This window comes from Bombus affinis, chromosome 13 (genome assembly GCF_024516045.1).
Source record: "Bombus affinis isolate iyBomAffi1 chromosome 13, iyBomAffi1.2, whole genome shotgun sequence".
Taxonomy (NCBI): Eukaryota; Metazoa; Arthropoda; class Insecta; order Hymenoptera; family Apidae; genus Bombus; species Bombus affinis.
In genome coordinates this window covers 5,002,585-5,025,442 of record NC_066356.1, presented here as the reverse complement: position 1 = coordinate 5,025,442, position 22,858 = coordinate 5,002,585, and the positions used below count along the sequence as shown (strand labels likewise).

At 32.7% G+C, this 22,858-nt stretch overlaps 1 protein-coding gene across 2 annotated transcripts; it reads left to right on the top strand.

Annotated features, from left to right (window-relative positions):
• The first annotated feature begins 762 nt into the window (after positions 1-762).
• LOC126923535 (EF-hand domain-containing protein D2 homolog) lies at positions 763-22,816 on the top strand. 2 transcript variants are annotated; one of them, XM_050737073.1, is made up of 4 exons: positions 763-1,232; positions 18,235-18,382; positions 21,912-22,046; positions 22,495-22,816. In XM_050737073.1, exons 1-4 carry the CDS (start codon positions 1,063-1,065, stop codon positions 22,627-22,629), a joined length of 588 nt encoding a protein of 195 aa, XP_050593030.1. In that variant the 5' UTR covers positions 763-1,062; the 3' UTR covers positions 22,630-22,816. The 2 variants fall into 2 exon arrangements, with proteins under 2 accessions (XP_050593030.1, XP_050593031.1); XM_050737074.1 differs by lacking the exon at positions 763-1,232 and adding an exon at positions 15,665-15,864.
• Positions 22,817-22,858: the final 42 nt, after the last annotated feature.

Genomic DNA, 22,858 nt, shown 5'->3' with positions numbered 1-22,858 from the left:
ATAACTAAAATATTCGTGTAGATATATGACAGTTTTCGGGATTTTCAGAATGATTCATCTCGGATAAACTGTTCGCAAGATTATTGCCGAAATTCTTCGGAGGTTAATCTATCGATGCATCGAATTGATATGGTCCAACTTCCGTGGAAGGAAAATTCGCAATACGTGAAAGTAATATGAATGAAATCTAAGGAAAAAATTAAATCAGAAAATTTTTTAGATGAAACTATTATAAGATCATTATTGATTTCATCTTCGAAACTTAAGCTTATATAAAAAATAAATCTTCTAACTTCAGTGACATGATTTGTAGCAAATTTTTTGTCAATAATTGATTATTGAGAAAAAAATTTAATAATATTGCCCTGTAAAATTCAAACTTTAAGTAAACAATCTTCATATCGTATACAAGAATAATATATATTATTAACAATAAAATTGTAGAAGCGTTGAATCCTGCAAAGTTGAGATACATAGTGTTGTTAATTTGTCAGTATAAGTCACAGCTTGTAAAAAAGTACTTGTTAAGTCGCTGAATCCTGAAAAGTTAATAAATATTATGTTATTAATTTGCCAATATAAGTCACTGATTTGTACAGTATAACATAACCTTGTTTAATTGTTCTTAATCATTTTTAATTTAAATAATATCCTCTAAAATGGAACTGGCGAAGGATAATTCCCCAGAGCACCCCGCGTGACACTATTTCGCTATATCCTACGTACGTCCCTGGTCTCTGAAGGTACCTATACTAGCCGAGCCACCCAGCACACCGTCAGTGCACGCTGGCTCACCGCGCCAGTAGGACTATCTATTCTTCTCCTTAAGATCCAATCTGACAGTTACAAAACCTCTCCTCTAATATTCGTCACCATTTTGCTCCACACTAATCATCCTTCTCTATAAAACATTCTCTTATAATATAATCTCCTCCATATACATCTTCAAATCGACAGTCACATAAGATCGATAGTCGCGCGTATCGCGAACTCGAACTTGAAATCGAAATCGATATCGTATAGGTTAACAGTAGTAGATCGAAGGGTTTTCACACGATCAGGATGCCGGCAGACGCTGAGCTCAGTAATCTGCTTAGCAGGAGGCAAAGGATCAACGAGGAGTTGGAGGAAGGGAAAGAAGTGAAAAAGCAATACAAATTCGTGAACGTTTACACGGAGTTCCACGAGCTGTCCCGTCGCGAGATCAAGCAGTATGAGCAGACCTTCAACAGGTGAGGACCTTCCCCATTTCTTTCTTCTCCTTCTCCGCTTATGATTTTTACTGGGGATTCGTGAGTAGAAAACGCCGGGAAAATTTTGTCGTACATTGTTAGTTTGAATGGAGGTTCTTGGAATGAACGCGTGGACTTAAATATTTCCCTTAGTAAAGGTCCTATTTCCTTGGTATTTCTTTGTCCGTAGAAAAGTTTGAATAGTATTGTTCGATCTGTCGGTTAGTAATGTAAAGCCTGCTGCTATAGCTATTCATCTATGTTAGGCATTTTTATTTGAATTTAATATATAATTATAATATGTAATATATAAAATTAAATATATAATTCTACCAGGAGTTTTATCGTGAAGTTATCGTATCATATAATTCATTTTATTTCATTATTAAGAAATGATACTCATTTTATCAATTTAAAATTAAATCAATATTCAGTACGAAGAAGAATTTTGTAAAAAGTTTTAAAAACGTTCGTAATAATTTTCTTATTAAATTTTGTTAATTTGCCAACTGAAAAACGAATTATTATATCGAATACAATATAGCTAATAAGAATGAAGAAATTGGTATAAAGAATTTCAAATTAATAGTATTCTTGTAAAGACCGGTGTAAAAAAATATATCGATTAGTGCATATAAAAATATCGATTAAAGTTACTAGAATTGACAATTACGATAAATAGTTTATTTTCTTCCGCTATATTCGATTTCCTATTATTTGAATTTTTTGAACCAATAATCGATACCTTTAATCGAATAAATTAGTATTGAAATAAAGCTTTGATATCAAGTGAACAATTTGTCAGACGTATTTGTTCTTTACCAAAAATTCTTTCGTTGTTTTTCGCTGCGAACAAGGAATCGCGAGATAAAACGCAAGGAAATCGAGAGTGAATCGCGGCTCCTGTCGCGTTCGCTGCGGTTTTCCTACTTGTTTACGTTTACTTGCTCGAGTTTACGTTTCTCCCCACGAACAGATCATGTTCCACTGGTCAGATACTTTTTATACGTGTGAGAATACACGAAATAACACTGGCGATCGGTTGAAATGTAATACCTCTTATTTTATTACTCGTGCTGTTCCGGTCTTAGATGTAACTAATTGTTAAAGTACTATCCTATTTATTAAATCCAACATATGATATATGTTTGGCGTATTCTACAATATGCCTATTCGTTTAAATTTTGAAGAAAATTTTTAAGTGAGTTAGATATTTTACTTCGACGAATACTTAAGTCTTGTAAGTAAAATTTTTGTATGTTTATAAAAGAGCAAGATTCTAGTAGACTACAGTTTATTAGTCTAACCTAAAATCTAGGAATTTAGTTGGTACCCGTATATCAGTATACTGGGAAGCAAGTGGAATAAAATTTAAGAAGCACAGATATATATATATAACTGTGAAATTACATAGTGTTGTAAATGAATCAGGAGTCTAATAAGATTGAAGATTTTGAATATTTTGGATATTCTGATCGACTCGAAACATTTGAATTTGTTCGAAAATGGAGTAAGATCTGACGTAGGATAACGTCCACAAAATGCAGATGTTCATGATTTTCACGACACGTGACATTATACAAATTTTACGATTTAAAAACTCAAACAAATCAGTAATCACATATTTTATGAACATTGAAGTCTACGAAGTCGACGCAAAGTGCAACGTGCTATTAAAAACACAATCGAAAGTCGAACAAGCCATAAATATGTGACCTAATAATCATCATAGAAGTTTTGAAATGTAACACTAGTAGTGATTTCAAGAAATATCCTAAGACGACTGGAACATCCCCGGACGATTGCTTATCCAGAAATAGACTGGAACCTACGCGCAAGCGTGTCCAGAAAGTTTCTACGGTCACCTTGCCAGATTCTCGCAAATGTGGAAAGAGGAAGAAAATGGAAAAGTCACGCGAGCATCGTTACGAAACCGCAGATGGTAGAATTGATGACGTAGTTATTTTGTAGCATGCCAGAGGGAAGAGTGTTCACTGTGGACGCGTGTATAACCCGTGTTGGAGGCCAGGACAGACGACCTCGAGGTCTGTCCTCCATCTCTCTTGTTCTTCTTGTAGGTATTTCGGAGTCAACCGGACAGCAGGTTTGACAAGGCAGAAGCAGGGTGGACGGCCGGCCACTTGTGCTGCATCTTCCAAACCTGTGTGCACGCTTATTTCGTTATCTAACTATACGGCAAACATATATAGAAATTTTAGCTGTATCTGCGATTCGATTACTATTCCTGGTCGAGTTTCTTCGTGATCATTTGGATTAAATCGGGAAAGAACGAATTTTTTCTTATTTTTCTTATGAGAATGAACGTTAATACTATTAAACTGTTAATTGAAAGTACGAGATAATTTGGCAGTAGAATCTTATTATATCTTAAAGAAGGTTTGGATTATGTTTGTGCATGTGGAACTTAGTTCCATTCTCTTCCGAGAAAGAATTTTAATAGATAGGCGTGGATTTCTAACACTCATTAATTGTCATCAATTTTTCAGTGCATAAATTATTTGAAACGAAACTGTGAGTGAAAAAATTGTACAAGTTCCATTTCAAGAATTTTTGAATTCTATTATAGAACTGATCATTTTCTGAATCTGTAATACCCCATGAAATTAATTAATCTTCGAGAAAGTGTACTAGAGACATCCTTTAGTTCAACTAGACAATTTTTCAATGCATAAATTGTTCTAAAAAAATAGCGTAACATGTAACTGTTACTGTAGAACGTTCTTTCAAAACATGTTTCTCGAACCGATAATTCTTCTAGTTCTAAACAACCAAATTAATTAAATCAATACGAAAGTGCATTAAATCGTCCAATAACGATCAGAAAGATCAAGTACATTTTTATTAAGAAAACCACGGATAAATTATTTATACGAGTGAACGAAAGGAGATAGCTTGATAAATCTGGGAAAGTTTCACCGCGAAACCAAGCACGTGGACAAAGTACATATCGCGCACGATGGATGATACCTTAGCCGGAAAGACGCTTGGTACACTGTCCAACGAGTTCTTCTTGTTAGAGAAATCAGTTATCCACTTTTCTGTGGATAGTCATTCAGTGTCTCATTACAGTTCTAATGAAATTTCAAAATATTTTACATTGCACGTACAATATGTAGGCAAAAGTTTTCAATGGTTAGTGTTCAAACATTTTTGTGAGCCAGTGCATTTGCTAAATGAATTGTGCAACAGATGTCCATGTTTAATTAACATGTATTATTACTTATTTTTCAATAATAGATGCTGACTTGCATCTATATATACGTACAGTGTATGATTACGTTGTTTTTCTTTTGATAATTTTGAAAGATGTCCATCATTTTATAAAGGAAAAATAATTGGTGCGACTACGTATCTCTCTTTCTCTTGATGGTATATGCGACACTCAATGTGTTAAAGTCACTTTATGATCATAATGTCACAGGTCGTTCAACTCCTGTTAATATTGCGTTGAATAATTTCATTATTTGTTGTTTAGTTACTCTTTTATATATATCTATTACTTATTGCTTAATTATAAAAAACTGATATGTCAATGTAAAATAGTCATATTGTAGCGATCTTTAATATAACTTTGAAGTAATTGATTTTTGAAAGAACATGAAAATCGCTGTTACTTTTAATTAAGAATCAAAATTGATATCGATATTCGTTATAGATATTATTTCAAATACTTCATTGATCAAAAATTGCAAACATAAACGTTCGAAAACTTTCTGACTCATTGTTTATGTTACATGTATAGTAAACAAGGTATTACGTATCTGTTACACATTACACAGAAATTTTGATTGCCGCTCCTATTGTGTTTCGATTATCTTAGACAAAATATTTGGCTAAATAGTAAGTATTTCAATATTTTTCCAGAAACGAAATTAAATGAAACGAGCAGCGTGATAAGTAATGTTCCAAAAGAAAGCCAATTCAATCCAAAAATTTGCTAAAGTTAATTTATTTACGAAAAAAGGGCATTGTCTACAGGGAAAGAGATACGTTTATCGTTAAAATTTCAACGTTTCTTTCGATAACATTCGTTGATAAAAAAGCTTCAGTGTACCGAAAAAAAAGAGGGAACAAATTTATCAAAACACGTTTGTGGAAAGAAATCGATAAGAAATTTATTAATCGAGCCCAGGAAGTATTCAACAAAATGTGAAAAGAAACTCGATGAAATGTAAATGAGAAAAATGTCAGAATATGTAAAAATATAATTAAAAATTCTTAAAGTTTTATAGAATTGATTTAAGAAACTAAGATAAGTATCGTCTAATATTTTTGATCTACGACATGCCTTAAGTTTCATAAATAAATATTAGAAATCTTTCAGAATTTTAAATTACATTTTTATACATATATTTTTAGAAACAATAAAATATTAATCCATTTTTGGAATAATGCATAATTCTATGATAATTAGACTACGGCTATTTATGAAAAGTCATAGATATTATAACGATTGCTATATTTCCGATATTTTATATACTTCTCCATATTATGTGTATTATTTAAATATTCAGATATTCAAATATTCCATGAATGCATAAAAATCTTGAATCCAATATTAAACTGATTATCATGCGTTTCTTTGAAAATGTCGTTGTTCTAATCCTATGTATTATATGTTTGGAAGAATTCGAGTCGTCAAGGCGATGTAAGCACTGCTCACCTTACCATCCCACACATGGATGCAATTTAATCTCATAGCCGTAAATATTCTTAAAAGAAGTAGTAATCGTAAACTGCTTAATAGCCACTCCAACTACTTAAGAAGGTAATATTATGGCAACTTTTTGTCTTAAAATTAGTTAGGTGATGACGTCAAGTACGTGTATTAAAAGCATTGAAGAATGTTTTTCTTCTTCTTTTTCCTCTCAGTTTTAAATAGCGTTAGATCGTCGAAAGTAATTAAAAAATCACGTATACAAGTGAGTTTATGACTCATTAAAGTGTCAGTGGTAAACAGTTGTACATATAGACATTTGTTGGGTCTGATTCATTAACAGAATGCAGATGATAATTTTATCTTACAGTTAAATTGTCAACGAAGAGTAGCTGTTATATGATACGGTAAATCTGCGTATGTTCATTATGCAGATATAAATGTGTATCATATACACTGATTCACTAAAGTATTTGCGTAGTACATACTTTAGAGAAATTGTGGATATAGTAAACAATGGTTATAAAAAATATTGGCACGAATCACTGTTGTCTAATCAAGCGTTTCTTTTATTAGGTTTTATACATGTATGTATTTCATTTTCATAACGTCAAATTTTTATAGTCATATGAGAGTATTACTAAGTGTTCCAGAATTCAATATATGTGCTTAAATTAATTAGCTTAATTGGCTTAATTAATTAGCATGTAAATGCTATAATTAGGCTGCGAATTTTTATGTAAATTAATATTTTTCTAAACGCAAATAAGAAATGAAACCTAAGCAGAGATCTCGTTTATCCCTAAAATGTAACAACAAGTACCTTACTTTGGATATTTCATATATTCTTGCGTATTACGTACATTTTGTACATTTTTGCACTTTTAAATCTCTCATAAATGCATAATCCGCAGTCTAACTATGATAAATATAATAATGTGTTAACACTTTTTGTAGCCACTGTATGCATTATACAAAAGCTTTTTAAACTTCATTAGTATTAAAGTGGAAAACGAATATTACAATTATGTCGATAAAATTTTATCTAAATTGGAAAATTGTTTGGTGAATGTTCAAAGTATTTTACGTCTATCAAGGGAGGACCGATTTTTAGTTTAGTTCATTTAATCATTTTGCTTATAATATTGCAGTTGTTGTGTTACGTGGAACGAACGATTTTGTTTTAGAGCTGACCGCAGGGTAAAGGGTTATAAAAGAAATTTTTACGCGTGGGAAACCGAAAAAATCTGTTCAAACCGCAATCGAGCTGGATAAGAGGCGGCACCGCGGTTTCTTTGTCGCGTAAAAGTAAAAGGTCAGTCGGTATCGGCGAATTTCACAACGCGATTTCTAGCTGTTTCAGATAGTGTTACACAAAACCATTCTATCCACTTGGGTATAATTTTACATCTGTCAGTCTAACTATTTCTAACGACAAAAATTTCACCAAAAGGTATCTTTTCCAAGATACGTATCGTCATAAATTTTAATGAGTCTGCTGGGCTAATCGTGTCTTCCAAGTAAGATATGAGCATTTTAAATGTACGTTAATGTGAATGAAAATTAGAGAGTTCGTAAATAAATATTAATAGCTAATAATAGTCATTAATAGTTGAAAGACTCTAAGACACCTTTTTATTTCTCATTTTTATTGCTCCGATACTATGAGCATTCGTTCTTAGTTGCAATATTGCATATAAGCGGAAAATGATTAAAAAATATGAATTTAGCGATGACTAAATAAAGTTATGAATTTCACTATGAATGGTGATTAAAAATCGTATAGTAAATTCCATAATTCAGTGAAGCACTCGTTGACAATAAGCAGCATTCGCTCTTAATTACAATATCGTACATGGAAAATGATTGAAAAAGATTAACTTAATGGCGAATAATTCCATTGAACGTAGAGTAAATTCCATTTAGTGAATTTACAATTATACACTTTAATGAATTTTAATCATTTTAATTACTGAGGAACTAATCTTCTGGTCGTGAATATTTATAATATTGTGAAAGTTACCTTTCTAACCCAGAAAATGTATTATTTTTTATTTTATTTCAAGGCTCGTACTAATTTGAAAGTAGAGTGGGGTGAGACGACTATAGAAACCGGAAGTGGTGTGTAGATAAAAGCAACCTACATAGCTGCATCCAACAGCAAGTGACAAACTTCTACATTTACTATCAAATGTCAGCGAACCTGTATATCAAAGCACGGTACAAAAGAGAGATATATATTTATAAAGTTAGTCAACCGTATTAAGTACATATTTAGTCGGTTATCGGTACATTGGTTTTTCCGACACTCTGTCGTTGTCTTTTTATTATTTCCTGCTTGATACCTGGGAAAAAATTTCTTTCACCATGTTGCTACATCCTATTTTCTCTGGCTAGTGGATTCATTTTCATAATAGGTACGTATAGACACTCACGAAGATATCCGGACACTTTTACATACCTTTTATGAATATATTATATTAGCATTCGAATAGGTTTAGAAATTCTATAAATAGATCTACGGAGATTTTGTAACATATATTATACAATACTGTTATAATTGTTATGTACATTAACTTATAGAAATTCTATAATAGATCTATAATAGATAATAGATTCTATAATAGATCAGGTACGAAACATTTTGAAATTTAATTAGCACTGTTATGAGACTGTACTGTTATGATAATACTGATAATGATTGGAGGAAATCTGGAAATATATAAAAATATATAATAAATTACAAAATATCTAGTACAAGTAACTATATGAGAGATCAAAAAGTTATTTAAGCAGTCAATTACCCATTATATATTACCCATTTGTATCACTTATTATATGCTTGATACAACTACTCTCCAATGCTATTAATTCCTTCTTGTAATGCTATCTTTTTCCCCCTTCGCGATCGTTCCAAGGGAAGTCCTAATGTATTCAGGCGTAAGATCGATATAGCAATTGCTACGTAATCAATCATTCCCACGTAGAAAATATAAATTATAGTAGCGTCCACTGGTCACACATTGCTCATGATATTATTGTATATTAGCGTCATGAAACAATGATACAACATATCAGAATAAATTATACTTCCGCCTTTAGATTATGATCATCGTGACTGGTTGTGTGGTTGTATAGCAACTGATTAATGTCGTGTCTCTAATATATCATTATTTATCATTTATAATATTTGGTTTGGTCTATTTTATAATGGTTCGTTTCTGTCGACAGTGTCCTTTCGTCTTAAGAAAATCATTAGCCGACAAATAAAAGAAATTTGTTAACGATAGAAAAAGAGAGATTCGGTTGAAAGCGCCTCAAAGGATGGATTAAAATATTGTATCCTCTAGCCAAAGGAAAGCCCCTATAATAATTTCACATGCAGAAAGGCTAATAAATCGATGATCTAACGAGTGAGTGGCGTGCTAAAGTATTTGAAACTGTACGTAATAAATTACGGATTGCCAAGCAAACACTCGGGAGCCGTGCAAGAGACGCTGAAAGTCTATTGGATGTTCGTTGCCACTAAATTACATGCGTCCGAGGTAGACATTCTGGCTGCGTACGATATGACGATCGTGTGTACAGCTGTACTCGTGAACATTGGTATAAAACACGATATAACGTATTTGTTACATTGTCACAACCTGTGCGTACATATGGTACACGTGGGAATTATTTTTCATGGGGAACACGTTCGAATGTCTGGCCTTTTCCAAATTTCATATGCGACAGAGGGTTCGGCCGCGCGGTACCGGAAGTCATCAGACTGCGCGCGCGATGAATTCGTTCCCGTGACTAACCGTAGGTACACGTAACGCTTTGATTCACACGCATCTATATACATAGACTATCTAATGTAAATATAAAACTTACAACGAGTGTAGTGATTCATTCGTCACGTTGCAAACGCTCGTTGTTAATTCCACCGATAAATTTCCAAATGAAACGTGTGATTGAATTGAACACGGTGTAACATTACACCGCCACAATTGAATAGCCGCTCTCGATTCTGAAACGCGAATGAAAGTTATCAACGAGACCTGATTTCTTTCTCTGCGTATGCAGAGGAATCTTGAGAAATTGTTCGTTTTGTTTCCAGGATGTATTAATAGGATTAGTAATTTATTGGTATTTCCATTTTGAAGCTTTAATGGTACGATTGATTAGCAACAGGCAGAACTCTAGCATTCGCTTTTACAATGTTCTCTTATGAAACGAGGAGCTTTCTGTGGAAAGAGAAGAATCGTGTTTGTAAATTTATTTATGCGATAGTCTCTTTCCAAATCGATGAATCAGTGTTTCTTGTTAAAAAAGTAAAGAGGAAGGAAAAAGAAAGATTGTGTTTGTGAATTTATTTATATTGTAATCTTCTTCCTAGTCAGCCGATCAATGTTTCCTGTTAACAAATTAAAGAACATTCACAATGTTGAAAGAATTTATAGATTAGTTTTAACTCTTTAGGGATTGAATCTTTTTACTCTATGAGAAAAATTGTATTTTCATTAATCATTAATAGCAGTATATCAAAAAAAGAATATTTATATATATATATATTATTTCAAACAATTTTTGTATTATTTACATAGTTTCAGTGACACTAAAAGGTATATTGTGAAGATATAGACACATGATCATACTATTTTCAAGTTATATACTGACTTTATAAATGATTAAAACTAAATGCATGTTGAGTCTACTGATATGTGAGTCTCTCAAAAGCCAAACTCAACAAAAGCTTAGTCAACTCCAGATTCTTTTCTCGACTTCTTTACCCCGATTCAGTGTCCTCATGATTAACGTTCAACTTTCTTCTAAAAACAAATTCTTGAGCTTATTTATTGTAAGAAACCGACAATAATCTTGAAAATTCAAAAGCTAAATTCAAGAAAATAATTCTTACAAAATCACCAATTTTTGCCTACTTTTCAATTTACATCTTTACACGAGGCCAATCGCTATAGGGTCTGAAACATAAACAATAATTGTAAGTTCCAAAGGTAAGTTTCAAAATTAATCCTTACAAAATCATCGGTATTCTCCACTCTTGAATCCTATCAGAGGGACGAAGAATCCCAGGAACATGAGTCCCATGAATCTAATCGGTGTGGTTTTTGAGCTTCTCACGTTATAATATTTGGCAACAAGAAAACTACTAATACTTTCGTATGTACGTATAGCACGTGAAGATTATTACGAAAGAAGTGATCGCAAAGGAAAACGATAGAACTTTCCATGGGACCTGATACATTGTTCGTTATGGATGAAATAAATGAAAGCTTAATTATACCGCGTATCCGCTTCACTTTCTCGCAGAATGCATAATCGATCGGTGGTTTTCAAGCCGCGGAAAAGTGGGAATCGGTGTTATCAGAAGAAATAGATTCGCTCGGAATACGGCTCCAAGTTTGGCGAACTTGTACAACGACGACGAGCAAACCGTTATTTCAAAACCATTCGCGAGAATCACGCGTTCTGAATACGTAAACGGTGTTAGAATTTATTCGACTGGTAGAACAGTGTCGTGACGATATTTCATATCGATCAGGTTCGATGCTTTTATGGATGGAATAATGTATAATGTAGGGTATTCCAGTCGAAGATGGAATTGTTCTTCAACCTAATTCTTTTAACTTCGCTGTGTGCTACATGTTAGCTCGCTGAGAAATCTGTATTCAGTTTGCATTCAAATTTAGAGTCTTTAAGAGATTCTCCTGTGTCAACAATTAAAGCAAGCGATTTATATGAATCTTTTGTAGACTGGCTACTAGTTAGATGGGACTAGACCTTCCTGGGATGTAAATATAGCCTTCAAGTACAAATGTACTCTTTTTTATTTGAATTCTTCTTGTCGCTTGGTAACTTTTTAAACTGACCTGCACAATAACTGGAAAAATGTTTAATTAATCAATTTCGGACAAAGCTCGTTCACTTTGTTATAAATTTCATCAAGCATTGAACCATACATTTTTATCCGATTATTTGTTATTCTCAATTTATTAAACCCAATTTATCTGCCGAGAAAAATAAATGTTCCTTCTAAACGCTAGAACCTTCCAATTACTCATGTTTTCCTCTGAAGAATAGGTCCGATCACAGCGTACAGGATCTAACTTTAAGAAAATCTTTTAACTTTTGCATTCTGATGATTATGACAGATGCTATATTGCATGCCAACAATGGTTACATTGCCAAATTTAATTAACCGTAAGACTTAGTCCCATTAGTCCCATGTAACCAGTGGTTAGTCTAAAAAAAATTCATAAAAATCACTTTCTTCCATTGTTGTTACACGAGAATCTTTCTTTAATTCGCTCCTGATTCGAATAAAAGAAAATTTATTCCATTTCCTTTTTTTAAAAACTTATTGGTAAAATAATTTGACCTATTTTTGATAAAATTGTTATGCCTTTGGATTAATAGATGTTTTAAAACTTCAATTGTCAGGACTTTTGTAGTGTGTTTTCCTTCAAGTTTCAAGATGTAACGGTACGAAGCATGATTTTGGCTTTCTTATATTGAAAAAGGAATTGTGGTAATTTAGAGATTTTACAGTAGAGTATTTATATTTTTAGATTATTACATCCTTCGATACTGACTTACAAACACTACTTATTAGTGATTTATTTGATAACATACTTTATAAAGTAAATGATAAGGATTGACTAAGCTCAAGATAACATTCCTCCTTTTTCTTTCTGCTAGCAATTTTACATTCCTTATATTCCTCTCACCAAACTTAGAAACTTTTAATTATTTACAATTATCTTTCGAATATTTTAATCTTTATTTCCCTATATTACATTCTGATATCTCAAGTTTATAAACAAATATCTATTAGTGGAACAAACGCTAATCAAATGTAACGTTTCCAAATTGTATAATTGTCAAGGTTCACACAGGCAATTTATTTATCTATTCTATAATGGTTCGAGGATTGAATTACAAGGAAAATTGGTGATGCACCATGCCTCTCTAGTCTTGTTTCGTATTATCTTCACGTGGTTTCGAAGCCTGCACCGAGTCCATTGAATAGTACTCATTATCGTACACGGTTCAACCGCGTTTAAAGGTGTCCCGCGACTCAGCGGAAATCAAGTGCATCTGCAACACACGAGCGTGTACCCATCGTATTAAGGATCGTGCACAATAAAACCGTTTCGTCGACTTTTTTCATTCCTATTCAGCAGTCACGCTCGATTGCACTTTTCTTTATATCGTTCCTCTTTTGTTGCACTCCTGGCTGAATCATTTTCCTCGTGTTCCACGTTGACGCATGTTTTACATGCTTAACACCTTGTTTAACTAAATCTTTGTTGGCTAAGTCTGAGCTGTTCGAGTCGTGAAATCATTGCAACGAAATGCAAATAAATAGTATAAATAAGTGGATAGAATCTTTCATGTTGTTCCTTTTGACGTTTTAATTGCCTCTTTGAATGCTTTAATCGACCTGATCACATTCTTCAGGATATAAATTCTTATGACGTTGTTAGTATTCGCTGAATGATGCAAGAGATTAAAAGTAATGGTACCATGAATGAAAATTGACCCCAGGGAAATTTAAACGAAGAAAAATATTTCAATGTTCAATTTCACTCGTTCAATTCTCCTGTATTCGACATTTTTCTATCGGTAAACGCATGTTTCGAAGGAAATCATATAGCTATTGCTTTGTTACGACCAACTATAAAAGCAATTATTCAATTTTTAATATCACAATTTCTAGTTTAAAACATAAAATCTTCTTTTATATAAAATATAATTAGCTACACAAAAATATAAAATATTCCTTGTAAACAAAGAAGAAATTAAATTACAAACAATTCTAATATTTAGATTTTAGACGTAATTTTGAAACTCACTTTTAAATCTAATTGACAACTATCGCAAGTAAAGTATATCTTTGATACGATACTTGATAGGAATAGTGGGAATCAAACAGCTGGAAAAGAACGTTGTAACCTTAGCGCCACAGAACGGCGATGACGTCCTTCCGAATACAAAAGAAAGATCTACGCTGCATCGATCTTGGAAAGAAAGGTAGTAGAAGGGTGAGAGGAATATATCAGGCGAAGTACCAGCAGTCACCTTGACCCAGTTCCTTCTGGATAGTCTTGGGAAACGACGAGGAACGAATCAAGCGCGACCAATAATACAAGAATTGATTTTGCGATAACAATACCCGGTTGCTCTGTATAGTCGTGTAATAGCTTAGATGGCCTGGTTTTAAACGATCCCGTTACAGTAATTTTCATCAATTTTTTCGTTTAAAATCATCTTTTCTAACCCTTTTATAATATGGAGTAGAAAGTATTAAAATGATAGTAATATGAAAATTGAAATTTTCTCGACATTTTTCTATCTTTCTTTTTTTTTTTTATTTTTCTTTCGTGGAGAAATGTGATGAAATTGAAATAAATGTCGTGTCAATGAAAGAGAGATAGAGAGAGAGAGAGAGAGAGATAAAATGGATCGAAAGGTCAAATGTGGAGTAAAAGTCAGAAGTTGGAGATTGTTTCATCTGAATTGTGGAATCCAGATTCTGAATTTAGTTGTTGGCTCAGTATTTTGATTATTGTGGATCTTTTTAAATTATACATTATTTTATATTCATTTATAATTTATAATTTATAATTTATTTATGATTGTATATTATATCGGTAATTACTTGAAAATCATTCTTTAGGAAGAACTGTGTTAAGATAATAAGATTTCACAGAGTTTGATAGAAGACCTAGAAGGAAGTTATATTATAATGGAGCTTGATATTGTAGTTACATAATAGTTCTTAAGAACTAGTGCCAATAAGAATTGTTACAAAAAGATCTTTTATCTATATAATTAACAAATAATTATTTATTTTGGACGGATTATCATTTAAAGAATATTAAAGTAGGAAAATGAGAATAACTCCAAAAGTATCATTCGCTTTATTAAATATCTGATTTGCTAAAAATGTCACTTCTCGAAATTGGAAATAGGTATCATTAAGAATAGAATTTACACATAACAATGACCTTAGCGTTCATTATCGTTCAAGTAATTATGGATAATTCCGTAGACTATATCGTGAACCAAATATCAAATGATTGAAAGGAAACATTTGTACCATAACGAATCTGAGACAATATACCAACACATAGATTAAAGAAGCTTATCAATTGAATATTCAAATTGGCTGTGAAATCGCGAATGAATCACGCATACGAGGAGAGATAGCTAGAGTCCAGCAGATATACCATCTACAGTTCTCTCTCACTCATATTGATCAGAGCTGTTTGGCCGTGCTCATAAACGTGTAACCTCGACCTTCGAACGATTCTTGCTCTCCACTTCGACCAAAAGGAGCTTCTTCAACTTTATGCGATTCGATTACTGGTTTATGGATACAGGGTGTTCAAAAAACATTGTTCAAAAAAGAAAGTGAAAATATACAAGGATAAATAAAAAATGGAATTAAAGATAGAAAATTCGAATTTTTCGATTACGAAAGAATTTATAACAGATATATACTTCTTAAAATAAATGGAAATATATAAAAATAAGATAAACACAACAGCAAAAGATATCACAGATAAAAATAAATAAGTACAAAGGAATAAAGTATATAAAAATAAAATGCGAATGGAATTAAAGTAGATAAAAAAGAAACTTCGAATTTTCAACTAGTAGATATATTGTTCGACAGAGAGAATACAAGAAGAAGAAATGAGGAAGACAGAAAACTTCAAATTCAGAGCAATCTTGTCTACATTACTCTCAATAACGAACTGTAGGTTATCGTTCAAGCAAGTGGAAATTGTTTTTCCTACATATCATCCGGACTGGAAATTAAATGTTAATCACACGCAATTACCAACCGTGTCTATTATCAAGCAAAATGATTCGAGAAATACAGGAAAAATTTGAAGAGGAACAGGAAGCCGTGAATCATCGAGAATTTCATCTACGGGCGTACGTATAACAGTGATTACGCAATATAATTCACGTTACACGTGACTATTGCATATCTTCTTTTTTTTTTTTTTTTTTTTTTTTTTAAGAGGAGAGCAGTTTATCACGATAATTAGAGCTGGTTGAACCACATTTTCAATTGTTTTTATCTCACTGAGACTTTATACATCGCTCGGTCCAATTACTCTGGCGCGTTGATTAAATAAAAAAAAAAAAAAGAAAAAGGACGCGAGATTATTTAATCGCGTATCGTTATCTGATAAAACCGTTATCACGGCTGGTTGTAAACTAGAGAAGCACATATCCCGCTCGAGTAGACCCGATTTTATGGCTGAAAGTTTAGAGTATAGAGAATTTAAAATATGGAGCAACTTTGTGTTTTATGCAAATTATATACTAGCTCGAAGGAAGTGGATATTGCAAAAAATTTGGTATAATATGTAAAAAGTTCTATAAAAAATTGGGCAGAATTAAAATTGTAGTATTTAATTTATAATAATAATATATATTTATAATATATAATTATTGTAGTAAATGGATAGAATATGAGAGGTGAAAAGTTACATGAAAAATTTGCAGAGTTATAAAATAATTTAGTATAAGGTATAGGAAGCTGTACGAAAAATTGTGGAAAACTGTAAAAAATATTATGATAAATGGATATGATATATACCTGGGTTAATGGAAAATACTTAACTCTTTAGAAGATCTATGAGAAATTTTAAATCATCCACTATGAAGAGTAAATTTTTGGGTGTTCTCGGACTATCAATATGTATTGTCAATGCAGTATTGTCAATATTTATTGATAAATTGAATGTTCGTTTAGAATTTCGTTGAGAATTGTTCAAATATAGACCGTTCGATTGCCATTTATTTCAGTTTTAACAAAACTTGTCGATAGAAATGAAATTCAACGCTGATCATAAAAATTAAATCTTGAGAATATTAGAGGAATAACTGAGTAAAAAATATGAAAATCTCTATGACCGAAAAATTAAGAAAAGGAATTATACTTCTAGATAACAATAGACGTCGAAGACCGATTAATAAAAATTTCGATTTAGATATCCATTACGAACGGAATATCCAATTTATAATTCTTTACGTTTATCGAATTTCTTTAAACATTTCATCGTATTTAAACGAAATATTTCTTCTCGAAACATTTTTTCTACCTGAACTACAATTTTCGCGTCAAAGAACGTGTTTTAAAAAGAGAACAACCATGAAATGCATTTCTAGTCGGTGGAAGTTTTCAGAATCGAATCAGATCCGATCTTATCGACCGATGTGCTTGGTTGAATCGACAGGCAACAACAGCGTGGCGTACACGCGTGGTAACTCCCTTGGAAAGCTATTTACGAGTAGCTATCGGAATCGTTTACACGGAAAGTCGATTTCACGAGCTTCCGGCTCGTGGACAACCCGTAACGAACGCCTCAACCCGTTGACATTCTCTTGTTCTCCCGCTTTCGAAATCGGTACACACCACCAATTGTCGATCGTTCTCACGTCCTGCCTTCTTCGATATAATTGCGTTACAACGTTAATTAAAGTAACGAGTTACGAGATTCGAGTCAGGCAAACGCTTTCGTTTGCATTCATTCAACTCGAGATACTCGGGAAAAATGCGGTCAGACATTCGTTTGGGAAGCTTCACCGTAAAACGAACTTGCTAATAGGATGTTTTGTAGAATTCTTTGATTCGAATGTTTTTTACCAGCGATGCGTATGGAGTGTAACTAATGGTAGGTATAAAGAAGAGGTGGTTTTATATGGTAAAATAAATTGAAAATATAGGATCTTTTTTATACAAGATTTAACCTTCGAAATTGTTGATCTTAAATAGGTGTACATTTAAACATGTCTTGATTCGAGAGTAGAACTAGAACTGATGAAAATAAATAGATATATATAATCATAATTCTTTCATAATACAAATCAACATTAATTGTGACAAAAGTATTCTTGCACATATTTGATAATTTTTTGCTTAAAATGTTTAAAATCGATCGTTTCAATGGTAGTTAAATATGTTACTCTTTCTAGTTATGTTTATATTTAATGCACTAGATATCAACGGATGAATCAGAACATTCAATGAAACAGATTTCATTCAGGAAGAAGGTCATAGGAAAAGAGATAAAGCGATGTATACCTAATTTTGAAAATAATTTCGAAACGGAATAAATAGAAGAAATTGAGAAACTTGCAACTAGGAATTAGGAATTGAATTTAAAAATTGTTTTTCCATAAAAGATGGAGAATAGAAAGTAATATGTTTTCTGCAATGTTTGTACTAGTAAGTCACGTATTAAATTATATACGTATATTAATTTATAACTAACATATTTTACTTACTTTCAGGTTCGACGCGGGTCACGATGGATTCTTGGATTTATCCGAGTTGAAACGCATGATGGAGGTTTTAGGAGCACCGCAGACCCACCTGGGTTTGAAGGCTATGATACAGGAAGTGGACGAGGATGGCGATGGACGGATTTCCTTCCGCGAGGTTTGCCATTTCGCCCGTTGATTGCCGTTCATTTTCGAAAATTTCGCTGCACACGCTCCTTCCTCTATAATAAAATATGTAACGCAGCAAATAAAAAGGCGGAAGTAACTCTATTTACGTAACAGGTTCATTTTACAAAGGAATCAGTGCATTCACGAATACTTTCAAGCGAATTATCTTCCTAAGTTTAGATTTCGCTATTGTTATTACAGACTGCGGACTTTTATACATTTATAGGAAATTGAAATGTGTAAAAATATACAGAATGCGGGCGACACGCGAAATTATTCGAAGTAAATAACTTTATAAGATATTTAAAGGTAAAACAAATTTTTATCTATATATGTTTTGTTATGTTTTATTTTGATGTGAAGAGGAACATTTTAATTTAGATTTTGAGATTCTGTTTATAAAAATATAGATTTATATAAACATTCACAGTTTAGTTATTATCTTTAATAACTATATCTTTAATAATATAAAATTCTTTGATCCGAATTTGACTTTGTAACGTTGAAATCGTTTTATTTCTTGGTGATGAAGATTGCGTTTAATGCGTGACCGCACGTGTCATATACACTTCATAAAAATAGTCCCGCCCCATGGGGTGTTCGACGCATTGCTCTTTCACCACAGTGGCCACAGTGTTTGTTCTCCATGTGTGGCCCTGGCACATTTGTGGGGCTCAAGCTGTTCTATTTCAGTGAAGTACACTGGTTTTAGACGGTTGTTTGAAGTACGTACATGTTGTGATAAAACATTATGATAAAATTGTTAGTTTATTGTAGAGCTCAAGCTCAGCTCCAATCTACTGTTGCTTGGTCTATGTTCTCTAACCAACTACGTGTTATTACTGTATTTTAGGATTTTGAACTAGAATTGTTAAAGTAAGACGATTTTTGCAAATTGATCTTTCTATAGGAAGCTCTTCTATGAATTTTTATTTATTCAAAATAGCATGAAGCATATTAGAAAGGTTCTCATAAACCAATCTTACTATAATAAAGACTTTTATGAATTTTTATTCATTCAAAGAGCTATGAGTCATATCAGGGAGGTTCTCCTAAATCGATCTTCTGATATACAACATTTATGAATTTCTATGCGTTCATAAGACTGTGAGTCACGCAAAAAAAATCCTTCTGAATCCATCCTTTAATATTGCGTGGAAACTCTTTTATGAAACTTTCTAAATTGTTAATACATGAGGAATATTTCACATTACAATATCAACTTTATTTTATCGAATTCAGAGAACTATAAAAAAAATCAAGAAGCTTTTTTCCAACTCTATTTCCTAACAGAGAATGCTTCTTATCAATTTTTCGCAATTTTTAAATGCATCATTTTAATATTTCAAACTATGATATTATACGAGACACTATATCTAGCTATCTATTTCTCGTGTTTGATTTCACAACGGATGTTGAAAAAAATATCGAAATGTGCGGCGAAGTATGATACATGTGGAAGATGTACAAAAATGTTAAGAATAAACGTTAGGACCATCTGGCACTCAAACTAGCGAAAAGTCTCAATAAACATAGAAACATGGGTTCAAAAACTATATTAGTATGGAAGTAGTATGGAAGTTGGGAGATTCAGTTTATAAAAATATAGTGTAGCTCGTTGAAGTTCGTTGTGGAAAAAATGCCTCTCGAAAATGAGAAGAGGTTTTTAGTGGGTATGGCGTTACCATCTTGCCGAGTCCCACATAACCCAGTGGCACGGGCCATGGGGTATGCGTAACGCATTTTCCCCTCCTCGCGCAAAAAAGAAAAATTGTACCTGTACTGTGCAGCGGTCAATTAACAAAAAGGCCTTTAAGGGCACGAATCTTGATTATAGCGGAGGCATAAGACGGTGGTCAGTTAACAAGGCAAGAAGTAGCTCTCTGCTGCATCGCTTTGTACTTCTTGAATTTCGCTCCTCCCTTTTCTTCCTTGTTGATTACATAGATAAGAAGTTACAAATTTTGAATAGCATATGACTTTAGCTAGTGAAATCGGTATGCTGAAAAAACAGCAAGGAAATAACTGGAGTAAAGAAGTAAAAAATTTTAAAATTTTACAAAACCGTTTAAAAAAAGATATTGAAATGTCCGGCGAAGTGTTATGGATATAGAGAATGCACAAAAATGTTAGGGATGAACTTTAGGACCATCTGGCACTCAAACATACGAAAAGTATTAATGAACATAGAAACATGGGTTCAAAAGAATGCTTTCAAAATGGTTTCACTAGACTTTGAACTTTGGAGATCTAATCGAAACCCAAGTTATCTACGCGTGTTGTAAAAATCCATTAGTTAAGGTGTTTTTGTCATTAAGACCTTACCTTTACAACATATGTTCAAGATAATATAAGGATTTACATAAAGTTAGATGGACAAAAGAAATGACAATGTACTATTTTAATTAAATTTTTCAACCAGTCATTTGACCGGGCCTGGTAAGCTTAGTGCTAAATTTCTCGTAACTTTGAAACTATTACGTTTTGAAGCCATGTTTATTAAGACTTTATCTAGTTTTTCTGAATCCCGCATACTCTCAAAGTTTGTCTCTACCTTTTCTTTTTTTCTTTTTATACATTTGCATTACGTTATAAGAAATTTCTCAAGGAAAGTAATGGTTTGGCGTTGGTATTGCACTAGGAAGGATAAATCGTGAATGCTAAGGCATGCGTACACGTCGAAGGAAAGTTCTCCTGACCGGTGCTAATGCATACCTGGACGTTTCTACGTGACGTTTCTCAGCCCTCGAACAAAGCGTTCGATCTGCATACACGCGATCGGTTGTCGGATTCATAGATTACCGTGAATCACGCGCGTCACCGACGTCATTGAACTCGGACACATTGACCAATCTTCCACCTTCCTCTTTTACTCATCGTTTCCTCGATGTAGATCGCAAAATGATATACCGTGGCTGCCAAATGATAATACCTTCCGGCGTATAAATGATAATACATATGTATTGTTTAAATTTAAAAAATATATTAAATTTCTCTCATGCTTTAGAAATAATACTCTGATTAAGATAATTATAGAATTATCTTCCGTATCGCTTTCATTAATTCTACAATGCTTTGCTATTTAGAAATAATACACTGATCAAAATAATTAAAGGATCATCTTTTGTATCGCTTTGATTAATTCCAAAATCGAATGAAAGAAATTCTAAAAATTATATGCATCGTTTTTCGTCCAATTTTTGGTAATTTGGACATTTGGTATTAACAATAGAATTACCTAGAAGATATTTAAAATCCATGAAAATAAAGAAATTGGTATAGGAACAGTGAGAGTAGTTTTGAATACATCTAAAATCTATAAAAATATATAGATTGGTATAAAAACATTATGAAGAGTTCAATTGAATGCTACCGCAAACTATCAGTGCCTAAGCTACAATTTGTCACATTCTATCAAATTCCGTTGAAAATATGAAAATGATCGGCGATCGTGATAAAATAGTCTCGTAATACTTTGATTTTATCTATAAACACATATGGCTTATAACTTGTTACAGTTTCTATTAATTTACCGCAAAGCACGTGCTGGTGAATTAGAACAGGATTCTGGCTTGGGCCAGCTTGCACGTCTTACAGAGGTCGACGTGGACGAAGTAGGAGTAACAGGGGCTAAACACTTCTTCGAGGCCAAGGTATAAATCCTTTTTTTAATCATATACAGAGACTTACAAGAGTTCTCCAATACTTATAGACAATACAATGAAGACAATATTAACTCTTTAGTTTATTCTTCATGACGAAATTAATCAACCCTCTTCATGTGATATGAATAATCTTTATTTTATCTTTCACAAAAATTTTCATTAATAAAAGTTGAAATAATAATAAAATAATAAAGTATCTGGCTTTCCATCATTTTTATTTAAATAGAATTTAATTAAGAAAAGTTAATGAACTATCTTACTGCCCGTAAAATTTTATAGCTCTCAATAAACTTAATGATCTTAATTCTTCTGCATACCTCGTTAATGGAAGGGGAACAATGATAGACGAATCACAGTGATGACAAATTCAGAATTCAGGAAAGTGTGTCCGTTATTTAATTAACGTTACCCGGTGTATGAATTACCATGTTCCCAGATCGAGCAGTTACGGAAGGCGAACAAATTCGAGGATGAGATCCGCATGGAGCAAGAGGAACGAAAGCGGGAAGAGGAGGAAAAAGCGGCGAGACGAGCGCAATTCAGGCAGAAGGCGGCTCTGTTTGGCAATTGAAAGGGAAATTTGTGAATCGAAAGTGTGCTCCTTCTGTACCTTAGCGGAATTACAAACGATTACTTAAATTCGATTCACTCTAGTTTCGTATAGAAATTCGCCGACCAACATAATTGCGTAGATCGACTATGGTTTTGCAATTGTGTGGTGTTGAAATCGGCGAAAAAGTTTTTTACTCTTATTTCAAGACTCTGAATAAAAAAATATGATAAGTCGTATTATATGATTT

Bases quoted from the DNA above. Each gene is read 5' to 3' on its own strand.
- LOC126923535 (XM_050737073.1), top strand. From the start codon at position 1,063: ATGCCGGCAGACGCTGAGCTCAGTAATCTGCTTAGCAGGAGGCAAAGG. The intron at 1,233-18,234 runs GTGAGGACCTTC...ACTTACTTTCAG, and splicing joins TATGAGCAGACCTTCAACAG to GTTCGACGCGGGTCACGATG. The intron at 22,047-22,494 runs GTATAAATCCTT...CCATGTTCCCAG, and splicing joins AACACTTCTTCGAGGCCAAG to ATCGAGCAGTTACGGAAGGC.